The sequence below is a fragment of the Rhipicephalus sanguineus genome, chromosome 3 (assembly GCF_013339695.2).
Source record: "Rhipicephalus sanguineus isolate Rsan-2018 chromosome 3, BIME_Rsan_1.4, whole genome shotgun sequence".
NCBI classification, from domain to species: Eukaryota; Metazoa; Arthropoda; class Arachnida; order Ixodida; family Ixodidae; genus Rhipicephalus; species Rhipicephalus sanguineus.
Window position 1 is genome coordinate 9,315,916 of NC_051178.1, and position 25,501 is coordinate 9,341,416.

The 25,501-nt window shown below is 48.3% G+C and overlaps 1 protein-coding gene across 1 annotated transcript in view; it reads left to right on the forward strand.

Annotated features, from left to right (window-relative positions):
- Positions 1 to 284: 284 nt before the first annotated feature.
- The window catches only part of LOC119386441 (sorting nexin-4), a 188,640-nt gene continuing 163,423 nt past the window's right edge, over positions 285 to 25,501 (forward strand). The window contains exons 1-2 of the mRNA XM_049413140.1: positions 285 to 532; positions 593 to 693. Of these exons, the coding sequence (XP_049269097.1) occupies positions 497 to 532; positions 593 to 693 (137 nt within the window). The 5' untranslated portion in view covers positions 285 to 496. The remainder of the gene's footprint in view (positions 533 to 592; positions 694 to 25,501) is intronic.

Genomic DNA, 25,501 nt, shown 5'->3' on the forward strand with positions numbered 1-25,501 from the left:
GGCTTCTCACGTTAGTCAACCAGTGCGCAGTAAATACTTAGCCGCACAGAATAGCTTACTTGACCCTCGGTCTAAGTTTGCAGAAACAGTCACATAATGCCGGCAGTTCGTCACGTAATACAGGCGTTCTTACTCCAGCGCCGTCCAAACGGTCACAGAGTAGCAGACGAACAGGTTATAGGAAGCGCCACCTACGGCAAGCGGTTGAACGAGAGCGGGGACGCGCGCTTCCATTGGACCCCCGATATCTGGGCAGGTCAGGAGTATAGTAGGTCGTGGTCCCTAGAATATAAATGCGCCACCGGTACCACCGGGCCAGTTGGGGAAGACGCGCGTAAGTCAACGGAAGGCGCAGTCAACTCGAGTACGTTGGCTTGAGCTTTGCGGGGCGTATGATTAGCGGTCCGGCGCGATCAGCAGCTGATGAGGGCACTGCGTTCGAAAGCACTCGCGTGTGGGCCGTTCTCTTCTACATATTTAATAATTGCGTATTGAGATGTCCGAAACTCCGGAAGATGAGAACTCGCAGCAGGTATCCCACATCTCTTTGAGTGGATGGTCGGAACATGCAAAGCGTTTTCTTTTTGTGCAGAGTGGAATCTGCGAGATCAGCATAACGGAGGTGGAGCGTCGCTGCACGGGCACTGTCATGCCGCTGCAAGATGTTTACATCGCCTATCAGGTGGAATCAGTGTGAGTTGGCCTTCCACGAGCACTTAAGTAATTTTGGGAAATGCGTAAACTTGGGCTTGTCTCCCACCAGTGTTCCAGTAGTTTTCTGCCAACTGTGTATATATATATATATATATATATATATATCAAGTGGCTGCGATGCATCAAGCGTCGGTTACACTTGTAGCATGGTCGAGGGTACAAAATGTCACTGGACCCGCAAAAGCCGCCTCTGGAACCTGAACATGGCAACCCTTCAAAGCCAACTCAGGCGCTTTTTCGAGTTCACTGGTTCTCAATAAAATTCGCTGGGTGCGTTCCTTAGCACGTTTCCGTCATTTATGCGAAATCACAGGCTTGAGCGATTCGCAGATTGTTTACAAATGAACTTTATAGATTGCCTCAAACCGCTCACCTGGCTTCCCACAATTATTGGCCATATTGTGTGTGTGATGTCATTTATGGTAAAGTGACGGAACCGAGGTGCCCCTAGAGCGTCTGCTGTACCAAAAGCAACGATCGCGTGTGCTTGGCCAGCGCATAGCTGATTTAATATGGGAATTCAGTTCTCTGTGGGCGGATGTGCAACAGGTGGCAAGTGGTGTTCCGTGGTAGGCTGCACACGATTTCCCGTATAGTCACTAAACACACAGCTAATGCTTACCCTTCGTTGTGATATTCGAGTGTTTTAACTAGGTGCCAATTTAACGCACAGAAAGTACGGTTATACCGTACTGGCTGAAGAGTGCGCATGCGCAAACTAAGTACGGAAACTCTTTCCATGATGTGTAGTGGGTCTGTAGTGTACTTGATGTTCTCGGGCTCAATAACCGTGTCTATCCATACACGGTACACTGTAGTATACGGCAATCTACGTATCGTGCGAAAGGTGGCTTGTACTTGGCTTGCATTAAATTTCATCAATCCTTTTGACGAGACGTTAAGTGCCACTATCCACAAACTTATGCATTCTTCTCATAATGATATGAAATAATTTTAATTTGTCTGCTAACTTAGAGTTTTACCTGATCGCGGCATCCACAGACTTAGCGGCCTGGACAGGTGGCACGCCATCTGGCGGTGGATTGTGCAACGATGCAAGCTCACAACGTAAATAAGTGTGTTCGACTTAATCGAAGAGAAATGGAGGCTGGCCTCCGAATTGCAGCTTTCATTGTTCAACAGCTCCAAGGAGTTTGTGCAAGTGGCATGGTCGGTCACAGGCATGGTATTACAGCTGGTGCAGAGGGGTCATCTTTCCGCTGAGTGTCTGCTCTTCACAGTTTTCATACTTCGCAATGGTGGGACCAGCATGCCTTGCACGACTTGCGGTTTTCACCGTGTTATACATCATGCGAAGACAGTACTTTTTGGTTGGGTTTTGGTTTCGGTGTTGTGGTTTTTTGCTTTAAAGTTATTTTCGAATTTGCTGAGTATTTCTGCTATCGGAACCGTGAATGGAGTGTCCTAGGAGCATAAATCACCATTGCTTTAACATTGTCAAAATATCGCTGAGTTGGCCTTTAACACTCTCAAGTGAAGCTAGACCAACGGAAGTGCTCCAGTAATGCAAAGTGGGAAATTGTTAGCCTTAACGAGTTAGGAGTGGGGAAGTGCCTAGATGGCTTTGCCATAATACCATCAAGAAGCTTTCAGTCACTTCAATTATCAGTCTACTATACTGAAACAGAAAGTGTGTTTCTGTGTTGTTTCCGAGTTCAGAAAGTCCTTTTTTTACATTTTAAGTTATAGAAAAAAGACAATGATTCAAGAGTAACTTTGATAATCGTGTGCATAGCTATGAGCAATACTCTTTTGAAGTACACAAGGAAGAGTGTTGGAAATCTGCGGGCTTCTCTCTTACTGTACTCGTGCTGTTCACTAAGGCTTTTTCCGTGGTGGCTGCATTTTCGATGGAGGCGAAAATGTTTGAGGCCCGTGTACTTAGATTTAGGTGCACGTTAAAGAACCCCAGGTGATCGAAATTTCCGGAGCCCTCCACTACAACATCTCTCATAATCATATCGTGGTTTTGGGATGTTAAACCCCAGATATTATTATACCAAGGCTTTTTCCCCGACCAAAGTTAAGGGGCTGTGTCGATGAACAAAACCGGAAGCTGTACTGGGCATGGAGTTGGTACAGGTGGGGCGGCTTGAGGAGAAGGCAGTGCGAAAGCCAATTGACCATTTCATGATGGGCACGGTGGTGCTCGCAGTTGGATGCCTGTTCCCCAGAGCTCCCTATTTCCTGTGTACACGGTGTCCATTTCATTATTAGCCGCTCGCATTACAATGAATGTGTCAATACATCCGAGCTTTTCAAATCATGCTGATGCGGTGCAAGCATCCTATAAATATATTCTGTTCTATGTAATGTTGTCATAGTTTGTTTCACTTTTGGCTAAGAACGTTCACTTTTTGGATGTGGTATGTAGCCTGCCGTGTAAGTTTTGGCTGTCTGACTCAAGTTGACAGCATCTGCACTGCGCTAAAGGAATAGCTGGGCAATGGTAATCTGCCTTTGCCGTGACATTGAAAACATTGGTTTACAGATGCTTGTCCCTACATGGCTTGTCTTTTGCCACATTATTGATGGAGGCGAAAATGTTTGAGGCCCATGTATTTAGACTTAAGTGCACGTTAAAGAACCCCAGGTAGTCGAAATTTCCGGAGTCCTCCACTACGGCGTCTCTCGTAATCATATTGTGGTTTTGGCACGTCAAACCCCAGATATTATTATTAGTTTATTCAGTGTATTCATTGGTGTAGAACGTAACTGAACATATAGGGGATGATAAACCATTATCATCTTAAAAAATAGGGTGCAACTTGGCACTCCCTCATTCACACACACTCACACACGCACATACTCATGACCACACCCCACAAACTGTGTTCACTACGGGTGTACTCATGAGTGTGGACTTGTGTGAATGAGGGAGTGCCAATTTGCCCCTATTTTTCAAGATGACATATAACCAACTAGCCCAACAGCAAGTTCTAATAAACCATTTGTGATGGGATTCTTACGAATAACAATTGAGAGCGGAGTACGTTGCGTTGATGAGAGCAAAATTGTCAAAGAGCTAGCGAGACTGTTTCCTGTTTTTCACTTGTGATCTCGCCGTCTGACCAAAGGACGGAGGAAGCCACTGGTTCAAAACCCAGGAAAACATTTGTTAGTAGAAAGAACGTTAACAGTTACGCTCACATTTCAAACGATGTTATCACGGCCACAACACTTGCCATCAACCTTCGCTATGCCGGCCGCATACCACACACTGCCTGCCAGTCCGCTGTCAACTCTCCACGTGTCAGACCAGCTGGCACTTTTGTAGGGGATCTGTGGGACGCACGCACCCCTACTGCACGGCATCTGGTGGTGCGTGTGGTTCCCAGACACTTTATGACGAAAACCCAAGAACATCATACTGTCACGTGGTCGTGACATCCACGAAGACCGCAGGCGAGGTGTCCAAGATGAAAACTCATTATTTGGCCGAACTTGTGGCCGAGAAATGGACAGTTAATTTACAGCAATACACACGGTATGCGCTGATAGCGGCAAACAGCGTCGACCGTCTATCAACTGACTAGCGGTGAAGCGCGTCGGCATTTATACACGTGCCGTCGAATATTCCAGCGTTATCGCTGGTTGTTGCGCAAACTCTAGAACAAGCTCGAGTGTTCGCGTGTTGCGCGAAATGCGCGTGTTGCACAAAACGATCTACAATAATCGCGAAGCTTCTCGAACAATGAGGCGCGGTTTGCGCTGAGCGTTGCTGACAGTCTTTGTGGGCGAAAACCGAATACAGAAAAAGTGATAAGACACGCACATGGCAATGCCCCCCTCTGAAAAAGCATCGTCCCGATGCTTAAAACAGAACACGGGATGGGGGTGGGGGGTTGGTTGGTTGGTCAATGCATGCAACAATAACAACAATAAAGCAAGAAAGTACAATAAACAAGCACAAGCAAGTACAATAAAAATAAGCGCAAGCAAGAAAGTACAATAATAAAGTAAAAATACAGTCCTCAGATTCACTAACGCGCGTAATATGGCTTGAGGCGCACTACATGGACGACTTCAGGTCGCGCACGGCGCCGCTGAGAGTTCGTAATGCCGTCATGGACAACCTCGTAGTCCAGTGCGCCGAGGCGTCGAAGTACCCTGTACGGTCCGAAGTATCGTCGAAGAAGCTTCTCACTGAGTCCCCGTCGGCGTGTTGGCATCCATACCCAAAAACGGTCACCGGGTTGGTATTCCATGTGGTGTCGTCGAAGGTTGTAGCGGCGGCTGTCATTCGTCTGCTGGTTCTTGATCCGTAGGTGGGCGAGCTGTAGGTAGGTGGTCACGTCAATGTTTTCCTTGTCGGTCACGTTTGGTAACATGGCGTCAAGCGTCGTTGCCGGGCTCCGTCCGTAGACCAACTTGTATGGAGTCATCTGTGTCGTTTCTTGTACGGCCGTGTTGTACGCGGAAGTCACGTACGGAAGGATGGCGTCCCACGTCTTGTGTTCGACGTCGACGTACATGGCCAGCATGTCGGCGATGGTCTTATTTAGACGCTTGGTGAGGCCGTTGGTCTGTGGGTGGTACGCGGTGGTCCGGTGGTGGCTTGTGTGGCTGTATTCCAAGATCGCCTGAATTAGGTCAGCCGTAAACGCCGTACCTCTGTCGGTGATGAGAACCTCTGGGGCGCCGTGACGAAGAACGATGCTCTCAACGAAGAACTTGGCTACCTCACTGGCACTGCCTTTGGGCAGGGATTTTGTTTCGGCATAGCGGGTGAGGTAGTCGGTAGCCACGACGATCCATTCATTTCCGCAAGTCGACATTGGGAACGCCCCAGGAGGTCCATCCTGATCTGCTGGAATGGTCGCCGAGGAGGCTCGATTGCCTGAAGGAAGCCTGCTGGTCTTGTGGGCAATGTCTTCCGTCGCTGACAGTCTCGGCACGTCCTTACATAGCGAGTAATGTCGGCGGCAAGGCGCGGCCAGTAGTTTTTTTCCTGTACTCGTGCAAGCGTGTGGGAAAGTCCGAGGTGTCCAGCCGTCGGGTCGTCGTGCAGGGCATGCAGAATTTCTTGTCGCAGTCCTGAAGGTACAACGATAAGGTAGCTGGCTCGGGCCGGAAAGAAGTTCTTCTTTACGAGGACGTTGTTTTTCAAGGAAAATGACGCCAATCTTCCACAGAATGCTTTCGGAACAACGGCGATCCTGCCCTTGAGGTATTCCACAAGGCCCCTGATTTCCGGGTCGGCTTGCTGTCGTTCAGCGAAGTCATCGGCACTTATGGTTCCCAAGAAGCAGTCATCATCGTGGTCGTCCTGCGGCGGTGCGTCGTCGGGGGCACGAGACAGGCAGTCGGCGTCGGAGTGCTTTCATCTGGACTTGTAAACGATGGTAATGTCGAATTCTTGCATAACACCGTCCGGTGTTATGAAGGCAGTCTTTTCTCGGTCTCGTCGACTTTGATTTGCCAATAGCCGGTCTTGAGGTCCATCGAAGAAAAGTACTTCGCGTTGTGGAGTCGATCTAGGGCGTCGTCTATACGTAGGAGAGGGCACACGTCCTTCTTCGTGATTTTGTTCAGGCGACGATAATCGACGCAGAAACGTAGGGTCCCATCCTTCTTCACTAACATCATGGGTGACGCCCACTGACTCTTGGACGGCTGGATGATGTCGTCGCGTAGCATTTCGTCGACTTCTTTATGGACTCACGTTCTCGTGTCGAAACTCTGTACGGGCTCTGACGAAGTGGCCTGGTACTTTCTTCTGTTATGATGCGATGTCTTGCAACCGGTGTTTGGCGAAGTCTGGACGACGATGAAAAGCAGTCCTTGTCTTGCAGGAGCAGTGTTTTGAGCTGGTCTTGCTTGACGTTCGGGACCTCGATTCGTCGAAGCAGGTTCGGCAGCATCGGAGGGGGCGAAAGCATTGCTGGCGGCCACACATTCGTCGATGTAGGCGACCGTCGTACCAATGTTGAGGTGCCTATATTCGTGGCTGAAGTTTGTCAGCACTACCTTTGCTTTACCGTCACGCAGCTCGGCTATACCCAGTGATTCCACTCCTGCGCCAACTGCGCCAAAGTGCGCCAAATTGTATTTACTGCGCCATCCTGATAATATCGACGAAAATTGCGCCAAACTGCGCCAGAGTCTCGGATTTGTGGGCGTCTATCACTGGCAGTCGCACCGCAGGCGCGTCAAAACAAGTGCAGCTTGATTTTGGGGCCGTCAAAGTTACAACCACGGACCAAGAATTATTCCACTGAATAAAGAGCGCTCGCGCATGCGTGCCGAGTAAGCCATTACGCTACGCGCGGTGCCGATGCAGCTTCTGTTCTGCAAGTCGGCTTGACAGCAAAATGTGCTCTCCGCAGAGGCTCGTGACGTCTGGCCAATCGGCTGCTTGAAAGTGTGGCGGCGATTCATCGGCGGACGTCATCAGTTTCAGAAACACTGCTGATAGCTCGTTTCAAGCCTCGCACGGCACGTTATGAAAGCAATCCCATGTAACACAAAAGAAGCTATTTCCCGTCTAAAAGACGTCTTGAACGGCTATAAAAAAGGGCTAATAGACGTCTTGGTCAAGACATTCCCGTAGCCGTAGACGTCTATCCGACGTCTGATAGCTGTGCTAATGTCCCGCTAGTTGACGTCTTTAGAAGACGTTTTGAAAAGACCAAGATAAGACGTTTTATAGGCGTTCTTGTTTTTTCGCAGTTTTCGAAATTTTGGACTTTCGAAATATAAAATAAACTAATATAACTGTCTTTGCAGATGTTTGGTCGGCAGCCTGACGGCTACCATAGGAAGATAGAGATTGAAGGGACCGAAAGAGCTCCCGCGAGAGCACTTTCCTGTTTTTCTCACACTTCCTATGTCAGTCGTCGAGCAAGTGACCAAACAATCAAGCAAGATCACTAACATACGTACATACCTGTTCACCCACGCATGTCCCCACTGTTGCATATATAAGTTTTCGACGCTGAGTTTACTCGCGTTTATTGCGGACCGAATCAAGTTGTTGCGGTCGCTCATATATGCCGCGTGAATTATTGGCTACTTCAGCACACCATACATATCCAATTTTCATGTAAAAGACATCGGTTTATAATGAATTTGAACACGTACGCAGGGGATCAACACGTATACTGTATACATAAATGACGTTTAGCGAATGGCGCGCAAATAAATAATCGCGCTTCTCAGCAACAATAAATTATCCCATGATGTTGTCAAATCGGCTTTATTAATGAATAAAGCCCAACCAAATGTGGCACAAAACACGTCGGAAGGTGACCGCACAAGGTGAAGCTGAGTGGCACGGCAGCAACGTAAATAAAATTCTGCATGAATGCACTCCAAGTCTCGTCAAAGAAGCTGCACTGGCTTCCGCATTAGCTGGCGTGGTCTCAGGCCCAATATCTTGCACAAACAGCAGTGAAGAAAAGCTGCATACAGAGAAAGTAAGTAAGCTACGCAGGATTTACAACAAATAACAGATCATCAAGTCGCTCTAAAGAAACATTTCCAATTACAGATATGATAAAATGCTGTCATGTATTAAGAAACGACAATCAATCATAACCGCACCTACAGGCGAGGCGCCTACGGTAGAAGCTTTGCACTTTGTCAGCGACAGGCCGGCGTAGTTGTAAGCATGCTTGCCTAAACTATGTCGGCCTGTCACTAGCGTTCGTGCGTGGAGCCACGAGCTGTAACGCGCAAAACATAATTACTCAAAATAGGGCGAGTCAGTCTGGCTTACGATTCGCACCGGCGCGTATACTATAGTTTCGCGTTCGACCACGCGGTTCAACTTAGCAAAGAACTGTTCACAGTTTAATCACAATGCTAAAACCTTTCAGTAAAAACGACGAAAGGTCAGGTGCACTTACCGAAAAAAGCACTCTATCCGAACGTGCACACGTTCTTAGCTGTTTGTCTGGCTGCAACGAAGGTGGTGAGCAGAACAATCGCTTCTTGAAACCAACGTACCGACGAACGTACCGTCGCAAAAAGCACAGTAAAGCTTGTTTCACCAAACACTGATGGAAAATATGCGACAGACAGTATGATCACCGTTACTTGATACCAAACAGCCCGTAATCCGTTCATCCATTCACAAACAAAAGCTGACAACGCTACACGAAACGCAAATCACCGCCGGCCGTCGCCTAGCTCTGCTGCCGATCGAGCCGCCGCTGCCGCCGCGAACTGGCGGCTGGCGCGAACTAGTGGATGATGAGGGGAAAGGGGGAGGAAGGAACAAGTATTCTGAAACAAGCCTCACCCTTCACTTGACCGAGCTGAGCACAGCGTCACCATTCAACAGAAAAGACACAACGGTTCTCACAAAATAATCCCGCCTATTGCTCAATATTTAGTGAAAATTCCTGCCAATAGGTGTGTCTGCCATCGACATTGAGTCAAGGTGGAGCGCCGAGTGAAAAGATGTTCTTGAATGCAGGGGTAAACATGCGCGCTTCGACAACACCCGCTTCGAGCCTCCGACTGCGTAGCACATGCGTAGCATCAGTAGCATGCTTGCCTGGCTTGCCTGCGTTTGCTTCTGTTGTCGTTCGCTGTTGCGCCGCCTTGGCTTGAAAAGAATATACTTACCAAACTGCTGATAGAAACGCGCCTTGCGGAGCGAAACCAATTATTTTGAGGGTTTTGTTTTCTGCGTCTCATCTTTCACTAAAGCGACAGTCACCGCTCTTTAGACATGCCGTTTTGGCGTCTTTGCGCTCGTGGACTAAACATTTGAAGAATCACTTATATAGTCGTTGCGCGCGCACTTTCCCCCAGAATGTCTAAAAATGTCTCAAAGTAGACGTTGTGGACTTCTTTGGCAGAATACACTCTGGCTATGTCGTAGCTGTTGAAAACGGTAATAAACAGTACGCAGGCATATTTGAGAGGCAAGTGCTTTATTTTGCAAAAATGTCTATTCTTGATCTTCTCGTAAACCAAGACGTCTATAGCCGTCCGTAGCCGTTTCGAGACGTCTTTTAGAGGTTTTGTGTTACATGGGATGTTCAGTAATAACTACACGCGTGCCGCTAAAATGTCTCTCACAATTCTGTTTCTGGACATCGTGGAATGAGATTTGGGATCACTAGCAGTAGATATATGGAATAATATCGAATTTTCCGTGCTTCGCGTCTATGGAAGAGCACGTGGATGGTGGGAACGCATTGACACTTTTCCTCAGATATATACTTCATTCATGGATCTTCATCCAGACGAACTTTTTCGTAATTCCTTCCATCAGCACATCTGGGTTTGCTAGGGTTCCAAGTCGAATTTTTTGCTTGCTTTTTTTAAAGAAAGTCACAGTTTCACCTCAAGGGTGAAGCAATAAATGCGATAGCAAGGATCCGATCTCGCGTAACTCTACGAAACGCTGGTGTGAGAGAACACGGCCGCTCCATGGAGATGCTCTTTCCGCACAGTCTGCTCGCGTTGAGAGCGCAGCACGTAGAAGGGTATACGAGCCACCCGCGCATGGCTGCCGATATCCCGCGCGTCAGCGATCGCGACCGCGCCCTTAGAATCAAAGTTGCTGCTCTAACGACATTCCCCCCCCCCCCCCTCGCGTCTTTTCAGGCGCTCAAGATGGGCGGGGCGTTTCCTTTTTGCTTCGACGGTAGGCCTTCCTTGCAAGCGGGGTGACGTTATCGCGTGCGCCCTCCGAGCGACAGAGATGGGCCGGCCCGTTTGATCTCTGCTTCAGCAGCGTTTGTCGGCCCCGCTCGCGCGCTTTTACTCGCGGTAGAACATACGATCCACGGGGGGATGCTATCAGTTTGCACTTTATACGTACGGGACATGACGGCAAGAACCCGTCGAGAGTGACCATATAATTGCTATCGCACTAAATTTCATGCCATTAATAAAAATATGCCTCCTGGTCGGAGTAGCCGCGATTGCGTTTTAATATGCGCAGCGACAGTGTACTAGAATGGGGCAGTGGGCTCACTGCCGTATCCCTGCGCCGCGCCGCCGTGGCCCTCTCCGCGTCGACAGTTTGAGCGCCCGCCAGGGGCGCTGCCGCCAGTTTCTCCTGATAGCCGACATAAATCAAGAGCGGCGTTCAATCAGATGCGCTTCTTGATACGGGGTGCCGCCACTTGTCGGCGCCGCACAGAGCCATATATACATGCCTTGCACGTGACGTCACAGACAGGTTCTCTGCGCTGGGGCCCCAACATGGCAGCCACCGTGACTTTTTTTATCTCATTAGAGTGTGTCAGTGAAGAGGAGGGCAGGTGGTGGAACAAACAGTTGGTGGAACAAAAAGTTGGTGGAACAAAGAAATCCGGGAGGCGATCGAGAAGCGACGTGAGGCATCACGGGAGCACAGACAGGCAAAAAAGGAGAAGCGGCCACAGGACGAAGTCAACCAAATATGGGAAATATATTTAGAGCAAAACTCCATCGTGCAGAAATTAGTCGAGGCAAAAATTAAAGGTGAAAGTGAACGCTGGATGACAGAGATTCGCGAAAAGAAGAAGGCCGCGCCTAGGATATTTTGGAGCCACCTAAAAGCGCTAGGTAGGAAGTCTGTCACAATGCAACAACGTTTGGTAGATGAAGGAGGAAATCAATTGGAAGGGCATGAAGCGCTAGGTTACATCCGAAAGATAACAGCCGATTCGTTTAAAAAGGTCACCCAAGGGATTCCCCCGGTAGGTAATAGTACGCAAAGGAGTGCAACTGACGAAGATGTAGTACTAGAGAATTTCAATTGGAAGAAGGCCGAAGGAAAAATTCCTAAGCGCACTACTCCGGGCTTAGATGGGGTTCCCGTCAGCCTCATTAACGAACTCGGACATAACACTAAAGAAGCACTGCTGAAAGCCGTAGAAAAGTGCTTACAGGAGCGGGAAATACCAGACAGTTGGCGAAAAAGTAGAATGAACTTAATCTATAAAGGCAGGGGAGAAAAGGATAACATTCGCTCGTATAGACCGCTAACCATTACATCGGTGCTATACAGGTTGGCGATGCAGGCAGTAAAATTAAAAATAGAAGCGTGGGTAGAACAAAATGATATTTTGGGAGAACTTCAGAATGGATTTCGAATCGACAGGCGGTTAGACGATAATCTGTTTGTTCTTACCCAGTGTATAGAAATATCGAAAATAGAAAACAGGCCCTTATACATAGCTTATCTAGATATCACCGGAGCCTACGACAACGTTAAGCAGGAAATTTTGTGGGATATATTGAAAGAAGTGGGCATAGGGGACGACTGTATACAGCTTTTGAGGGAAATATACCGAGAAAATACAGTTTGTATAGAATGGGAAGGAATAAGTAGCAAGGACAGCGTTGAAATTAGCAAGGGGCTGAGACAGGGATGTCCTTTGTCCCCGCTGTTATTCATGCTGTACATGGTGAGGATGGAAAAAGCGCTAGAAGGTAGCAACATTGGATTTAATTTGTCACACAAACAGGTCGGCACGATGGTTGAGCAGAAGCTTCCAGGTCTATTTTATGCTGATGATATTGTCTTATTTGCGGACAGTCAAGATGATATACAGCGACTGGCAGATATATGCGGAAGGGAATGTGAGGCTCTAGGACTAGGATTTAGTGCAACAAAATGTGGATTGATGGTATTCAATGATCACGAAGACCGTGCGGTCTTCATACAGGGCCAAAAAATACCGAGGGTAAGCGAATACAAGTACCTCGGAGTATGGGTAAATGAGGGCGATAGATATATGGAGGTACAAGAGAAAGCAGCGGTAGCAAAGGGAAAGAGGAATGCTGCAATTATGAAGCACAGACCTTTATGGGGATACAATAGGTACGAGGTGCTTCGAGGGCTGTGGAAGGGTGTGATGGTCCCGGGGCTTACATTTGGGAACTCAGTGGTTTGCATGAAGTCAGAGGTACAATCAGGAATGGATGTAAATCAAAGGACGGTGGGCCGCCTCGCGTTGGGCGCTCACGGGAAGACGACAAATGAGGCTGTAAAGGGAGATATGGGATGGACAGGCTTTGAAGTGAGGGAAGCTCAGAGCAAAATGAGATTCGAAGAGAGGCTGAGGAAAATGAAGAAGAGTAGATGGGCAGAGAAGGTTTTCAGGTATTTGTATAGAAAAAGCGTTGACACGCAGTGGAGAAAGAGAACTAGGAGGCTCACCAGTAAATATACGGCTAGCAGTGCGGGCGATACGGCAACAGGAAGCATTAAGCGGAAGGTCAGGGAGGCGGAGAGGACTTATTGGATGACAGCGATGGAAAAGAAGCCGGCTCTGAGTAACTACCGAAAGGGAAAAAACGAAATAAGGAGGGAAAGGTTTTATGATAATTCAAGGGGAAGCGCTTTACTGTTTGAAGCAAGGTCGGGCTGCCTTAGAACGCGAAGTTATAAAGCGAGATTCAGTAACGAAGACGAACACTGTACATGCTGCGGGGGAACTAAGGAAACGATGGAACATGTACTGATTGAATGTGGCGATATTCACCCAGGTATACTTGTGGGCACGAGTCTACAGGAAGCCTTGGGTTTTAGGGACAACAATGGAAAGCTGAACACGTCCGCGATAGAAATAAGTAAGAGACGGTTAGAGTATTGGTGGCAGAAGAGTAGAGATAAAGTACAAAAATAAATAACGGTGAAAAAAAATAAGGTCATTCTGCCTTAAGAGGCAGAGAGATAGACCGTGAATTTATAATTTTTTTGGTATAATAAGATAGATTTAATCAATGTAGACAAGGTATTAGGCCAGCATGAAACAAGGAAGTTTTTTCTTTTTTCTTCGAGCATGGTGGCAGACATGTCACCGCCCCGTTATAAAGGGGACGCTCATAGCATCCATCTATCCATGCATCCATCCATCCATCCTGAAAACTCTTGCCACGGCCGCTATGTGCTCTTGCGAGGTGTGAAGCGCGTCCCCTTGGTCGCTAGGGGTTAGGCTGGTTACACTGTAAATGCGGGGGCATCAACAAACGCGGGGTTGGTGGCGGGGAGAGGGCCACCACAATCACACAAGAAGAGATCACAAAAAAAAAAGGAAGGGAGGGGGTCGAGCGCATTTTATTATTATTTTTTTTTAAACTGACCCAAGTAGCTGAAGCTACTGTTTTCATTTGTGTGTGCCCTGCATCGCATATTTACGCCGTTCATTCGTTTGAAGGACTTTTTTCGGCACCACGCGTGCCGCTTTACTGCACTTATATATGCTTGTTTTTCTGAAGGATCGGCATGTGTGTCTATCCGCAAATCGCAACTGTCTCAAAGACGGCCCGCCGCTGCATCTGGGCGAGAGGGACGCGCTTTTTTACAACCTCAGGCGGTCGTGTACATAGAGCATGCAGCGTACGTGCAGAGAAATTCCTGGGGCAGCGTTTGACAACAAAAAACAGCTGGACTCAACGAAGCTAGGAGTGACCGCAGAGTCAAGTGCGACAACAATAAGAGCAAGAAAACGCGCGAGGTCGGGGACAACAAAACCATACTCGTGCTTTGGTAGAACGGGGAGGGGTCAGGGGTACTTCAAAAAAATTAATAAAGAACGCTGGTACGTCGCTGCTTCTTTTGCTGTCGAAGTCCTAAGCACAGAACTATAATGACAGATGAAACGGGCTGGATAGAGACGTACAGAAAAAGGAGATGTAGAGGGGGCTGAAGTAGCTCTCATTAAAAAGCGGGGGAGGTCCAAAGGGATTGGGCTCTCCTTGGGATGCCCCAGTGCCTGGTAGATCGACGTTGTCGTCGGCTGTCGACTGCAAGCATCGCTGGCGTTTCTCGCTGTCCTTTATTTTTCATTTTCGTAGTCGATTAGCAGGTGTTCATACACGTTTGTTGCATCTGTTTATTGTTCGACCACGAGTGACAATTTCTGCATTGTTAATTCATATTGTGATATGGCAAACGTGCGTATACATAGGCATATGGTTTTGTGTAAGTAAAATCAGTTTGTCAGCGCGTGACGCTGTCGAGTATTTCTTCGTGTCCTGTTTTATCCGCTCTGCTGAAGAACTGGTGCAATTCTACGGTGCAATAAAAATATGTGTACGCACGTGATGCATGTTACTTTTTATGTACTCATAATAACTATGTATAAATATTTTTTTTTTTTTTCATTGGGCATACGAGTCCAACTGCAGTTTTACTGCAGTTTTGGTAACATTGCACGATCTACGTCTGCAAATAAAAAAAAAAATTTAAGAGTACGGTGCGGATACATTTATTACGAAGCCGAGTGATTCCGCCCATTATTGATTCGCGAAAAAAAAAAAGAACATAAGTGGGTTAGTTACACAGACCAGCTCATATATATGCAAAAAATAAAAAAAATAAAAAATGAGGCGTTGTTTATATTCGGCATAGTGGGGCTCGAAAGGCGGGAGTGAAGTCGCTATGATCGCTGCAGTGGCGAAAGTGCACTGAAAATCATATGGATCAGCAGGACAAAAAAAAAAAAAAAAAGAAACTAACGCCCCCACCTTATTGCAGCGGCTGCGTGGAGGAGCATTCATCTATGCAATAGCCGCTTAAAACATCGCCTGCCCTCCGTAAATCAGTCACAACGACAGTAACTTATTTCACAACACACAGAAAACTTGCATCAAAAAAACTTCCGTGAGTTGCGCACCGTAACTTTGACTTTTCTTCCGCGCAAAACAGCAACGCGCGCTAGCCGCGCCCTGCAACCCGCCGGAAAGTTTCAGGTGATGCTGCGAGCCGCGCCGCCTGTCGGCGGCGACATGAAGTGCGTCACGCTCCGCCGCTCAGTGAGCGCACTACAAACTTCTAGAACACTATATGCGCAGCTGTCAGTAGCGGGCCTGTCGCTGGCGGCCACTGCGAAGCGGCTTACACGTCCGCCCCTCGCTTTCCAGGGTCAATAGCTGACGGTTAAAAAAACTGTTTCGCTTTAGGGCGAAGCAATGAATGCGATACCAATAAATTGTATTGTTATACGAAGTAAGGCTAGCAGCTAACTCTTTTGGATTCATTCACGCGTAACTCAACAAAACGCTGGTTTAAGGGAATATGGAACCGAAGCGGTTTTCGCTCTGCGAGTTCTCTAAACACAAAGTAAGCGTTGAGAGTACAAGCCGTGTCCTGTAAAGTCCCTAGATTTTTCCCTAATCTAGGGACGTTAGTGTCATGCCTCGAGATAACGCGCGCGCCGGCGACTAGGCTCTTCGAGCGATGCAGTCCCCCAACAGTGTCTATATAATTGCTATCACAATAAAAATTAAAAAGAAATTTAGGAGCCATCGCACTCTGTGAAGTGGATGATAAGCGATGCTGTTTCGCGCACGGCACAGAGGTGGCATGATGGAGGAGAGTTGTGTATGTAAGGCCAGGTTGTTAACGGCCAGGCTGTTAACGTTCAAGCCTTAGATCCATGCTTCATCAGACACGAAATGTGACGGTCGGCGGCGTCAATCGATTTATGCAAAAAATCATCACATGATGGGCGTCATAGATCGTCAGAACTTGTGACGTCACCATGGCGTCATATATCGTAATGTCACGTGATGACATCATGACATGACGTCGGCGCTTTGCAGTGCTTTCGTGATCGGTGCGCCGATCATGTGAGGTGTGAGCCATGTGAGGTGCAGAGCCATGTGCAAAGCCATGTGAAGTGCACAAAGCCTGCAGAGAGGGAGGCCGGAGGATCAACACTACTCAACACATCGATCAAGAAAAAAAGCACCTGGCTTTCGCCTTGAAGTCGTCTTAGGGGAATGCATTAGGGACCGTGTGACTCTTTAGCATTGATGCACTGTTGTACACGGCATCGATGTACTTAGTGTTATTTCATAAAATACAATTTTATGCATCCGCTATTCTGTGTATTTGCTAGTGTCGAAAATAATCACCGAAGGTGTTAATCCAGAACACTCATCTGCATGAGCCCATATTATTGCGATAGCAATTATATGGACAGTCTCGGCTGGATTTTGCCGTCGCCGTCATGCACCGTATATATATATATATATATATATATATATATATATATATATATATATATATATATATATATATAAAAGCCCCAAAGAAAAATAATTCAGAAAAATGCTTCCGAAGCGCGGAATCGAACCAGGGACCTCTTGCTCCGCAGCGAGTGGCGCTAACCACTACGCCACGGAACGCAAGTCCTCCACGTAGCTAACGGCGAGCGTTGCTGGTGGGACTCAGAGATGGCCGGCGCTTATAAGCGTTTCTTCATTACCAGCGAGATGGCGTTAGGAGCGCGACGGGCGCATTTAAAAGTCGTCGGCGAGCTCGCTCGCTTCTTTAGACGATTTTCCGCAGCTAGTTCATTAAATCAAACTAGATGGCGCACTGGCGCCACCGTACCTAGAGTCACTGGAAAATTTTTCTAGTGACTCTAACCGTACCGTGGCCGTCTCCATGGCCATCCCCCTGCCGTGGCCTTTGGCAGCGCTGCTCAATATGTCTCCATCCGTGTCGCGTCGTCTGCTAGGCGTTCCCATAGCGTCTGCGCGCACACGAGTAAAAGAGAGCAGACGGCGCAGACGGCAGCGCCGGAAAAGTAAACATGGCGGCACCTGTGGATGTAGTTTCCTTCCGCCTCGAATTTATCACGTCGTCGTCCTGCGCTATGTGGCCCGTAAGTTCAAAACCTACGCATTTATTTGCTTTATATTCGCGTCCTGAAGCTTCGAGAGCGATGTACTCGTCGGTATTTTGCAGTATTTCCAAGATTCATTCTCATGTAGTCCGAGACAAGGCTTAGCAGGCATGGCTAAACAAACACAGCTGATCGCAATAATAAAGACAAAGCATACCTGACGTCTCTTCTCCAGCGTGAGCTGACACAAAGCGATGGCCGATTTTGCCATTTATTTATTGCTGTGAGGACAGTGGGCGAGTAGCAAGCGCGAGTTCGGATCGAAGCGAGGTGTCGCGTCTGCATGGGTGCTGCCATGTTGACTTGTAACCCCAGCTACTGGCGGTTGCTAATACAACAATTAAAGACATACACCATAAATACGACGCAGATTAAACATATCCCTTATCGTTGTGGCGTGGTACGTGCCAAACAAACGCAAATGTCTCAACGTTTTCAACTCTGAGGCGATTACATGTAAAACTATGTTTTGCTGCGCAAGCATGCGACTTGCTTACACCCTGCAGCAACCAGCTTGTGTAGTACGGCCACGGCCGCTTCGCTGGCCCAATGCGTTGGCTGGGGCAAATGGCTGGGGGAAGGCCAGTTACGATCACGTGATCAAACATGGCAGCGCCCGTGCGCCGCTGCGGAAAATCTATATTTGCGCAAGGAGAACCTTGGCCTTCCGCTGTCTGCTCGCGCGGTTTTCTCGTGGTGAGGGCAAGAGGGATATTTCAAGCTTTTACCTTGATGTCCGCGCTCATGTTACGGAGCGCCGCTAAACGACGCCGCTAAACGAACAAACAGAAGATGAGCGCGAACTATCAAGTGTCACAGCTCGACACTTGAAGCACGCTAGTTTCCTTCGCTGCTTCGGCCGCCTTTGTAACAGGAGCGCTGTTCAAACTGAGAGTATCCATTGGCGAGCCTCACTTCGTATAGCATTAGTTTCTTGCTATCGCATTCATTGCTTCGCCTTTGCGGCGAAGCTGTGATTTTTTTTTTTTGCATTATCGAGTGAAATACGGAGTTCTCCTGAGTTGATTTTTTCCATGAGATTTGCAATGAATCGAAATATTTCTAGCTCTTCATAAGAGCCCCGTAAAAATTATTCAGGCGATTCAATGTTAATGGAATTTGCTTCTCTAGTGCAGATTAGCTGCTCCAGAGTGCTCCCAGATGCAAAATTATCTGCTCCAAAGTGCTCCAAGATGGAAATAATTGCTGCTCCAAAGTGCTCCAAAATGGATATTTTGCTGCTCCAAAAATTGCTCCATATCAGAAGTCCTCGGTGGCATCACTGTATACCTCTTGCGACACAAATTTGACGGTTCAGGAGTAGGTGCTGATCGCCCTCGATGACGCCTGCAAGGTTCGCAGGTTTTTCGGTGTCGACGGAAATAATGACGCTGGAGCGCGGCGGAACGGTCACTTGCTCTTCTATCACATTCAATCAGGGGCGTAGCCAGAAATTTTTTTTTTTGGGGGGGGAGGGGTTCAACCATACTTTATGTATGTTCGTGCGTGCGTTTGTATGTGTGCGTGCATATATACGCAAGCAAAATTGAAAATTGAAAAATTTCGGGGGGGGGGGTTGAACCCCCCAACCCCCCCTTGGCTACGCCCCTGGACGACGGAATAGTCGGCCCCAGTGTCGACGAGAGCGGTGACGTTGTGCCCGTCGATGAGAACGTCGAGGTCGCTAGTTCGCCGTCTTGCGTTGCGGTTGGATCGCGGCGTCGGGTCACGGCTGCGGCGGTGCTTCCATGTTGCGTCGTCGTGTCTTCTTCGGTCCGCGATGTTTCGTCGGCAGGGCTTCGTCTGCTTCGCGTCGTGTTCTGCAGGTCTCGTCGCGTTGTCGTCGTCGGCGGCCGCGGAGGATCTTCGGCATTTTGTCGTACAGCAACCGCACCTCCATCGGTTGCTGCCCTTAGTTTCTCGGATACGGGCTAGGCGACCGGCCCCGGTTTGGGCCAGTGTACTGCCCGCGGTACGGTGATATGTAGCGGCCAGGCGACGGCGAGCGGGAAGGTCGTCGTTCTTGCCACTGTGTTCCGGTGAGGTAGTCGTCGATGACGCGAGGCCGTTCGCCTGGCTGCGGGCGCGGCGCGTTGACGGCGAATCCTCGTAGCCCCATTTGTCGGTACTGACAGCGGCGGTACGTGTGGCCGGCCTCCCCGCAGTGGTAGCAGAGCGGGCGGTTATCAGGGGCGCGCCAAACGTCGGTCTTCCTCGGCGTGTAACGCTGGCCGGCTGGCGGGCGGTATGACGTCGGTGCTGGCGGCGGAACTGCTGTGGCGGTGCGGCGCCTTGACGTGGGTGAGGAGGGGGGGCGTTGCGTCGGGCTGCAGCAGCATAGCTCATTGCTTGCAGCTACGGCGGTGCCGGCTGAGGAACACCCAGTGACTGTTGGATCTCCTCGCGTACAACGTCAGCAATCGACGTCACTTCGGGCGGTGCCAAAGGTGCGAGCTTTCGCAGCTCCTCTCGCACGATGGCTCGGATCGTCACTCAGATCGTCGGAGCAGAGTGGTTGAACGTCTGCGTACGCTGGCGTCGAGCGGCGATTGAATTGTCGGGTGCGCATCTTCAGCGTCTTTTCAATCGTCGTCGCTTCGGAGGTGAATTCCACGGTGGGTTCCGCATCAGACCCGCGAACAGCTCCTGCTTTACTCCTCTGATGAGGAAGCGAACTTTCTTGTCTTCCGGCATTTCGGGGTCGGCGTGGCGGAAGAGTCTGGTCATCTCTTCTGTGAAGAGCACCACGTTTTCGTTTGGTAGCTGCGAACGGGCTTCAAACAGCACTTCGGCCCTCTCCTTGCGGATGACGCTCGTGAATGTAGTGAGGAACATGGTGCGAAATGTGTCCCACGTCAGGTTTCGCTCTTGGTTCTCGAACCAGGTTCGAGCGGCGTCTTGCAAGGCGAAGTACACATGTCGAAGCTTGTCTTCGCTGGTCCAGGCATTGAAAAGTGCGACTCGGTCGTAGGCTTCGAGCCAGCTTTCCGGGTCTTCGAACGACGATCCGCTGAAGGTTGGCGGCACCTTGGGCTGCCGAAGAAGGATCGGCGCAGGCTGCACGGGGTCGGTCATCGTCGCTGTGGTCGATGTTGGGATCTGCGGCTGCCTAGGTTTTTCGGGATGGAGCCCGTGCTCTGGCTGCAGTCCCTGCTGCCTGTGGCTTGTTCGATGACCCGGGTTTTCCTTGCCGTCGTCCTCGTCGCGGCTTGGGCTTGGGTCAGCGCCCCGCGGTAGCGTCCGGATCATGAAGCAGCACCTCCACCAGATGTCACGTGGTCATGACGTCGATGAAGACCCCAGGCGAGGTGTCCAAGATGAAAACTCTTTATTTGGCCGAACTTGTGGCCGAGAAACGGACAGTTAATTTACAGTAATACACACTGTATGCACTGATGGCGAACAGAGCGTCGACCGTCGATCAACTGACTAGCGGTGAAGCGCGTCGGCATTTATACACGTGCCGTCGAATATTCAGCGTTATCGCTGGTTGTCGCGCAAACTCTAGAACAAGCTCGAGTGTTCGCGTCTTGCGCGAAATCTTAGCAAAACGATCTACAATAATCGCGAACCTTCTCGAACAATGAGGCGCGGTTTGCGCTGAGCGTTGCTGACAGTCTTTGCTGGTGAAAACCGAATACAGAAAAAGTGATAATAAGAAACGCACGTGGCAATACACACAACAGCGGACACCAACAGGAACATGACACTTCGCAACGTATGAGAACTTTAGACACACACACACACAAGTTTAGTCTTATTGTAAGTGAAACGGTCTCACCGGTGAGTAAGAGAAGCTGATGTGGAGCGCGTCTACATGGATGGGATGTCGGCACGGAAACGCACTCATTGAAGCAGTATGGCGAAGAACAAGGAAACGCTTGAGTGGATGCCACGACGGAGTTTGCAGGTGACAAAGACTGCAGGCGCTGAAGTCATGCAGAGTCTTCTGCTCTTACTCGTGGGCAATGGACCGCAGCAAAATCTTAGAATTACACCCGACCATGTTGATGGTAGCGACAGAAGTAGACGTCTACTTTCCAGAAGTAGACGTCGAGGGTTAAGGCCACATGAAGTCCTGTGCTTCGTCTCATGCTGTCGTCCGGCTGGGCAACACTCAGGCCTGCGCCCAGTGGTGTTACTGGTCGTTGAGGTAGCTTCCCGCTGGCTCGATGGATTCGCCGTCGAAGCATGAGGCCAAGCGAAGCAAGTTGCTCCAACCCTGGACCTCTGCCAGGCACTCGGGACTCATCGACCACAATGCTAGTGATCACGCTCCATGTTCCTCCAACTAAATCGAACACCATCATCGAAGCTGCCTGGAACTCCACATGCACGTCTCTCACGCCCACCTTCAGTTACGTCATTAGACTCACCAGTTTCTCTCACTGGTGGCCCATCGTCATCTTGCCACTGTGCTTCTGCATATGTCGCTCTGTCCATGTCGGCTCCATCACACCACACACGACACTTGCGCACATCTCCCATCACGCCATTAACTTGGACTATAATTGTGGCTGCGTGCTAAAAATGAACTCAAAGTGGGACAAAAATGCCATACAATTGTAGTTTGTAGTGAATAACGATGTGGACAATTGTATTTGAATGCCTTTGTGAGATGAGCACCGACTAGCATGCTTAACTTTTACAGGAAATACAATAAGTACAAGTTGTAGACAGGCCATATCCCGAAGACTAAACCCCAGAGGCCCTTATAACCGACAGTGGTACGGCGTTTACTGCTGACCTAACTGAGGCAATATTGAGATACGGCCAAACAAGATTGAATGAGATTAGGAAAAGACATCCATTTAAGTGACTGTCTATATATTGTTTAACCTTTTTTCTTTATTTCATTATACTCTAAAGGCCTTTGGTTAAAAGTTATTACACAGGTTGGGGGGGGGGGGCGTGTATACAGCACACATTAAAATTAATGAAAGAAGGGGTAATTTAGCGGGCTCATTTTTTTTGTTTGACACAACTTTAATGAATGAAAACCAGCAGGTAATGAAGCCAAGGAAGGTATAAGGGATGTTATTTGTACTTTTTTTAAAGTCATAATCATCATCATCAGCCTGTCTGTGCCCACTGCAGGGCCAAGGCCTCTCCCATGTTCCACCAATCAACCCGGTAAGTGTGTTTTAAGTGTGTTGTAGTAATTGTGATATAGATATGAAGAAAGTAAAGTGGACGGAACCAAACCTGGAACCTTCGGATAATGCGTCCGATGCTCTACCAATTGAGCTACGGTGGCAGTCGTCTTTTTGTCCACTTTATCAGGTATTTGTGTGCATGCAAACCTGGGAGTGTTAGTGCTGCTCATAGCCATGATGGCGAGTGTTAAGTTACATGAAGTCGAGTCTTTTTGTTCACTTTACCTTCTTCACATCTATATCACAATTACTAAAATACACTTAAAAAAACAGTACAATTAACGTCCCCTATACCTTCCTTGGCTTCATTATCTATTGCTTTTCATTAATGCTGTGTCAAACGAAAAAACGAGCCCCCAAAATTCCCCCCTTCTTTCAGTAATTCATAGTGAGGTTCTGGCAGACTTGACGCCTTCAGGTAGTATGCGAGGGGTTATTAAATTCAAGTTACATAAAGAAGCAAGCAATGTACTCCACACACACATCGATAGAGCAATTCAAGCAGTAGGACATATTGCAACATCTCAAATAAAGAGAACACTCTTTAAAATAATGAAAGGAAAACGGCAGTTGTATTGTGGAACACAGGTATATTACATTAAAAGCAGTGTATTAATAAGAGAATGTCAATACAGAAAGTGTGTCTAACAAAAAAAGGAAAAGAATCTGCTAGTACTCGTGAGATTTCTTTGGACACTATTAATGCTCGAGGGGCAGATGGCAGAGGTGCAACAGCTGTGCCAGTTGCACCAATTTGATACAATTCCTTATTTTTGCGCCAAGCTGAGCCAAAACCGTGAAATTTGTTGAAATTGCACCATGCTGCACCAAAATGCTGCACCAAAATTTTCTCAGTTGCGCAAATTTGTGTGAGAAATGGAGGCCGTGTTGGTCATCTGCAGTGTGGGCATCATCCAATGCAGACGCGCAAGCCTTAACCCCTCAGTGAAAGAAAAGAAAAAAGTCACAGTTTCACTGCAAGGACGAAGCAATGAATGCGATTACAACAAATGGTAATGTTATACGAAGTAAGGCTGGCAGCAAACTCTTTTGTATCCGATCTCGCCTAACTCTACGAAACGTTGGTGTAAGAGAATGCGGCCGCTCCAGGGAAAGATGCTCGTTCTGCACAGTGTCTTCGCATTGAGAGCGCAGCACGTTGAAGGGTATACGAGCCGCCCACTGATGGCTTCCGCGACCGCGCCCTTAGATCCAAAGTTCAAAGTAGTGGCCGCTCGTGCGACAACCCCCTCCCTCCTTGCTGCCCACCTCGCGTCTTTTTTCATGCTCGTTCAAGACGGGTGGGCCGTTTCCTCTCTGCTTCGATGGCAGGCCTCCAGAGTGGAGTGATGCTGTCGCATGTGCCCTCCGAGCGACGGAGATCGGCTCGCTCGTATGATCTATGCTTCAGCCGTGTTCATCGCGTGCACTCGCGCGCTTTTACCCACGTTAAAACATACTATGCGCAGGGGATGCTGTCAATTTGGACTTTATAAGGACATGACGGCAAAAACCCGTCGAGACTGTCCATATAATTGCTATCGCAATAATAAAGGACAGTGGTTCTCAAATTTCCTGATGCTTGCTTTATTGCATGCAGAACACTTTTTAAGCCACTTTTGCTGCAGTACACTGGTGTCCTGCGGAAAAGCGTACTGAGATTTAAAAGAGGCGATTAGTATTGGCTGTCAGGGATGCAGCACATTTTGTTCCTTAATTACTCATTCGTGCACGCGCCGTGTAATTACGAGTACTAGTATGATCGCTGATGTCTAAAAAATTATTGGCAATCATTTGGAGCTGCTGTGTATGGCGTCTCTGCAGCCTTGAGAAACAAATATAGACAAAAAAGTCCGCCAGTTTTATTTTTTCTTCACTCTCACTTGCTCCTGCTTTACAAATCTCCTGAATTTCGAGGTTGCCAGGTTCGTAGGTCCACCTTAGCATTTGCAGTGCCTGTCAAATTATTTGACGGACCCTACAAATGCTAATGTGGACATAGTCATTGTTCGCACTTTGGGGTGGCTCAGCACACTGCTTTTATTGAAATAAGTGTTCACATGCACTGTGCACGAGTTAGCTGATGTTGAATGGTTTGTACGTATTTTTGTTTTCTTTTCTAAAAGTAAGCCTTCTTTGCTATACTGCTCTGAATTTGGGATTTCGTGCTAAGAAATTCAGGTTTTTTTGTAACCTGCTCCAAATTTGAATTTTTGTGCTCCAAAAGCAACATTTTGCTGCTCCAGAAATTGCTCCAAATCCTATTTCGGCTGTTGCACCCCTGCGGTCAACACTAGAGTCAGTTGTTGTAGGGGATGTGAGATTACATTCGTTGAAAACAACCAATAACAGCATTGCTATTGTGTTGTGGCATTTACACAAAAAGTGGTTCACTTGGCACTTATGGACAATTCTGCAGAAAACAAATAAAAAAAAATTCGGCAGATCCCACGTACCGCGGGAGTCCATGTTATGCGAAGCATGCGGCGGCAAGGGGACTGTGGCGTAATTTGTTTTTACTAAGTGACACGTTACAAAATGACGCTAAAGATTTGTATAAATTTTATACGCACTCATATATGTTGAAAAGCCTCATATGTGTTATATAACCAGTTGCTTACGGATGGGTAACGCTGCCAATGGCAACGTGGGCATTACCAACACCAGAAGCGGTAAGCTGATATGTAGTGCTTATACTTGTCCCGAGAACGCACGCATGTTTCACGAACCCGTGAGCATGTGTGGAAGAAGTTCTTGACAGTTGTTGAACAAGGGCGTCATCACCATGATCAGTGAGCACCAGCAGCTGGTCATGACTTGGTATAGGATCCGGTCGTGACCATAGTGACGAGGGGTCCATGTGTAGTGGAGTAAGCGGTATAGTAGAACTGTTGGAAATCGTGGATGCCTTGGTCATTTCGTCGACAAATTGCCTGTCGATAGAGCCGGCGACATGTCGGAACCTGAAGCCACCCTTCGCGTTGGTGAGGTATAGGCCGTCGAGGCTGGTAGGCCAGG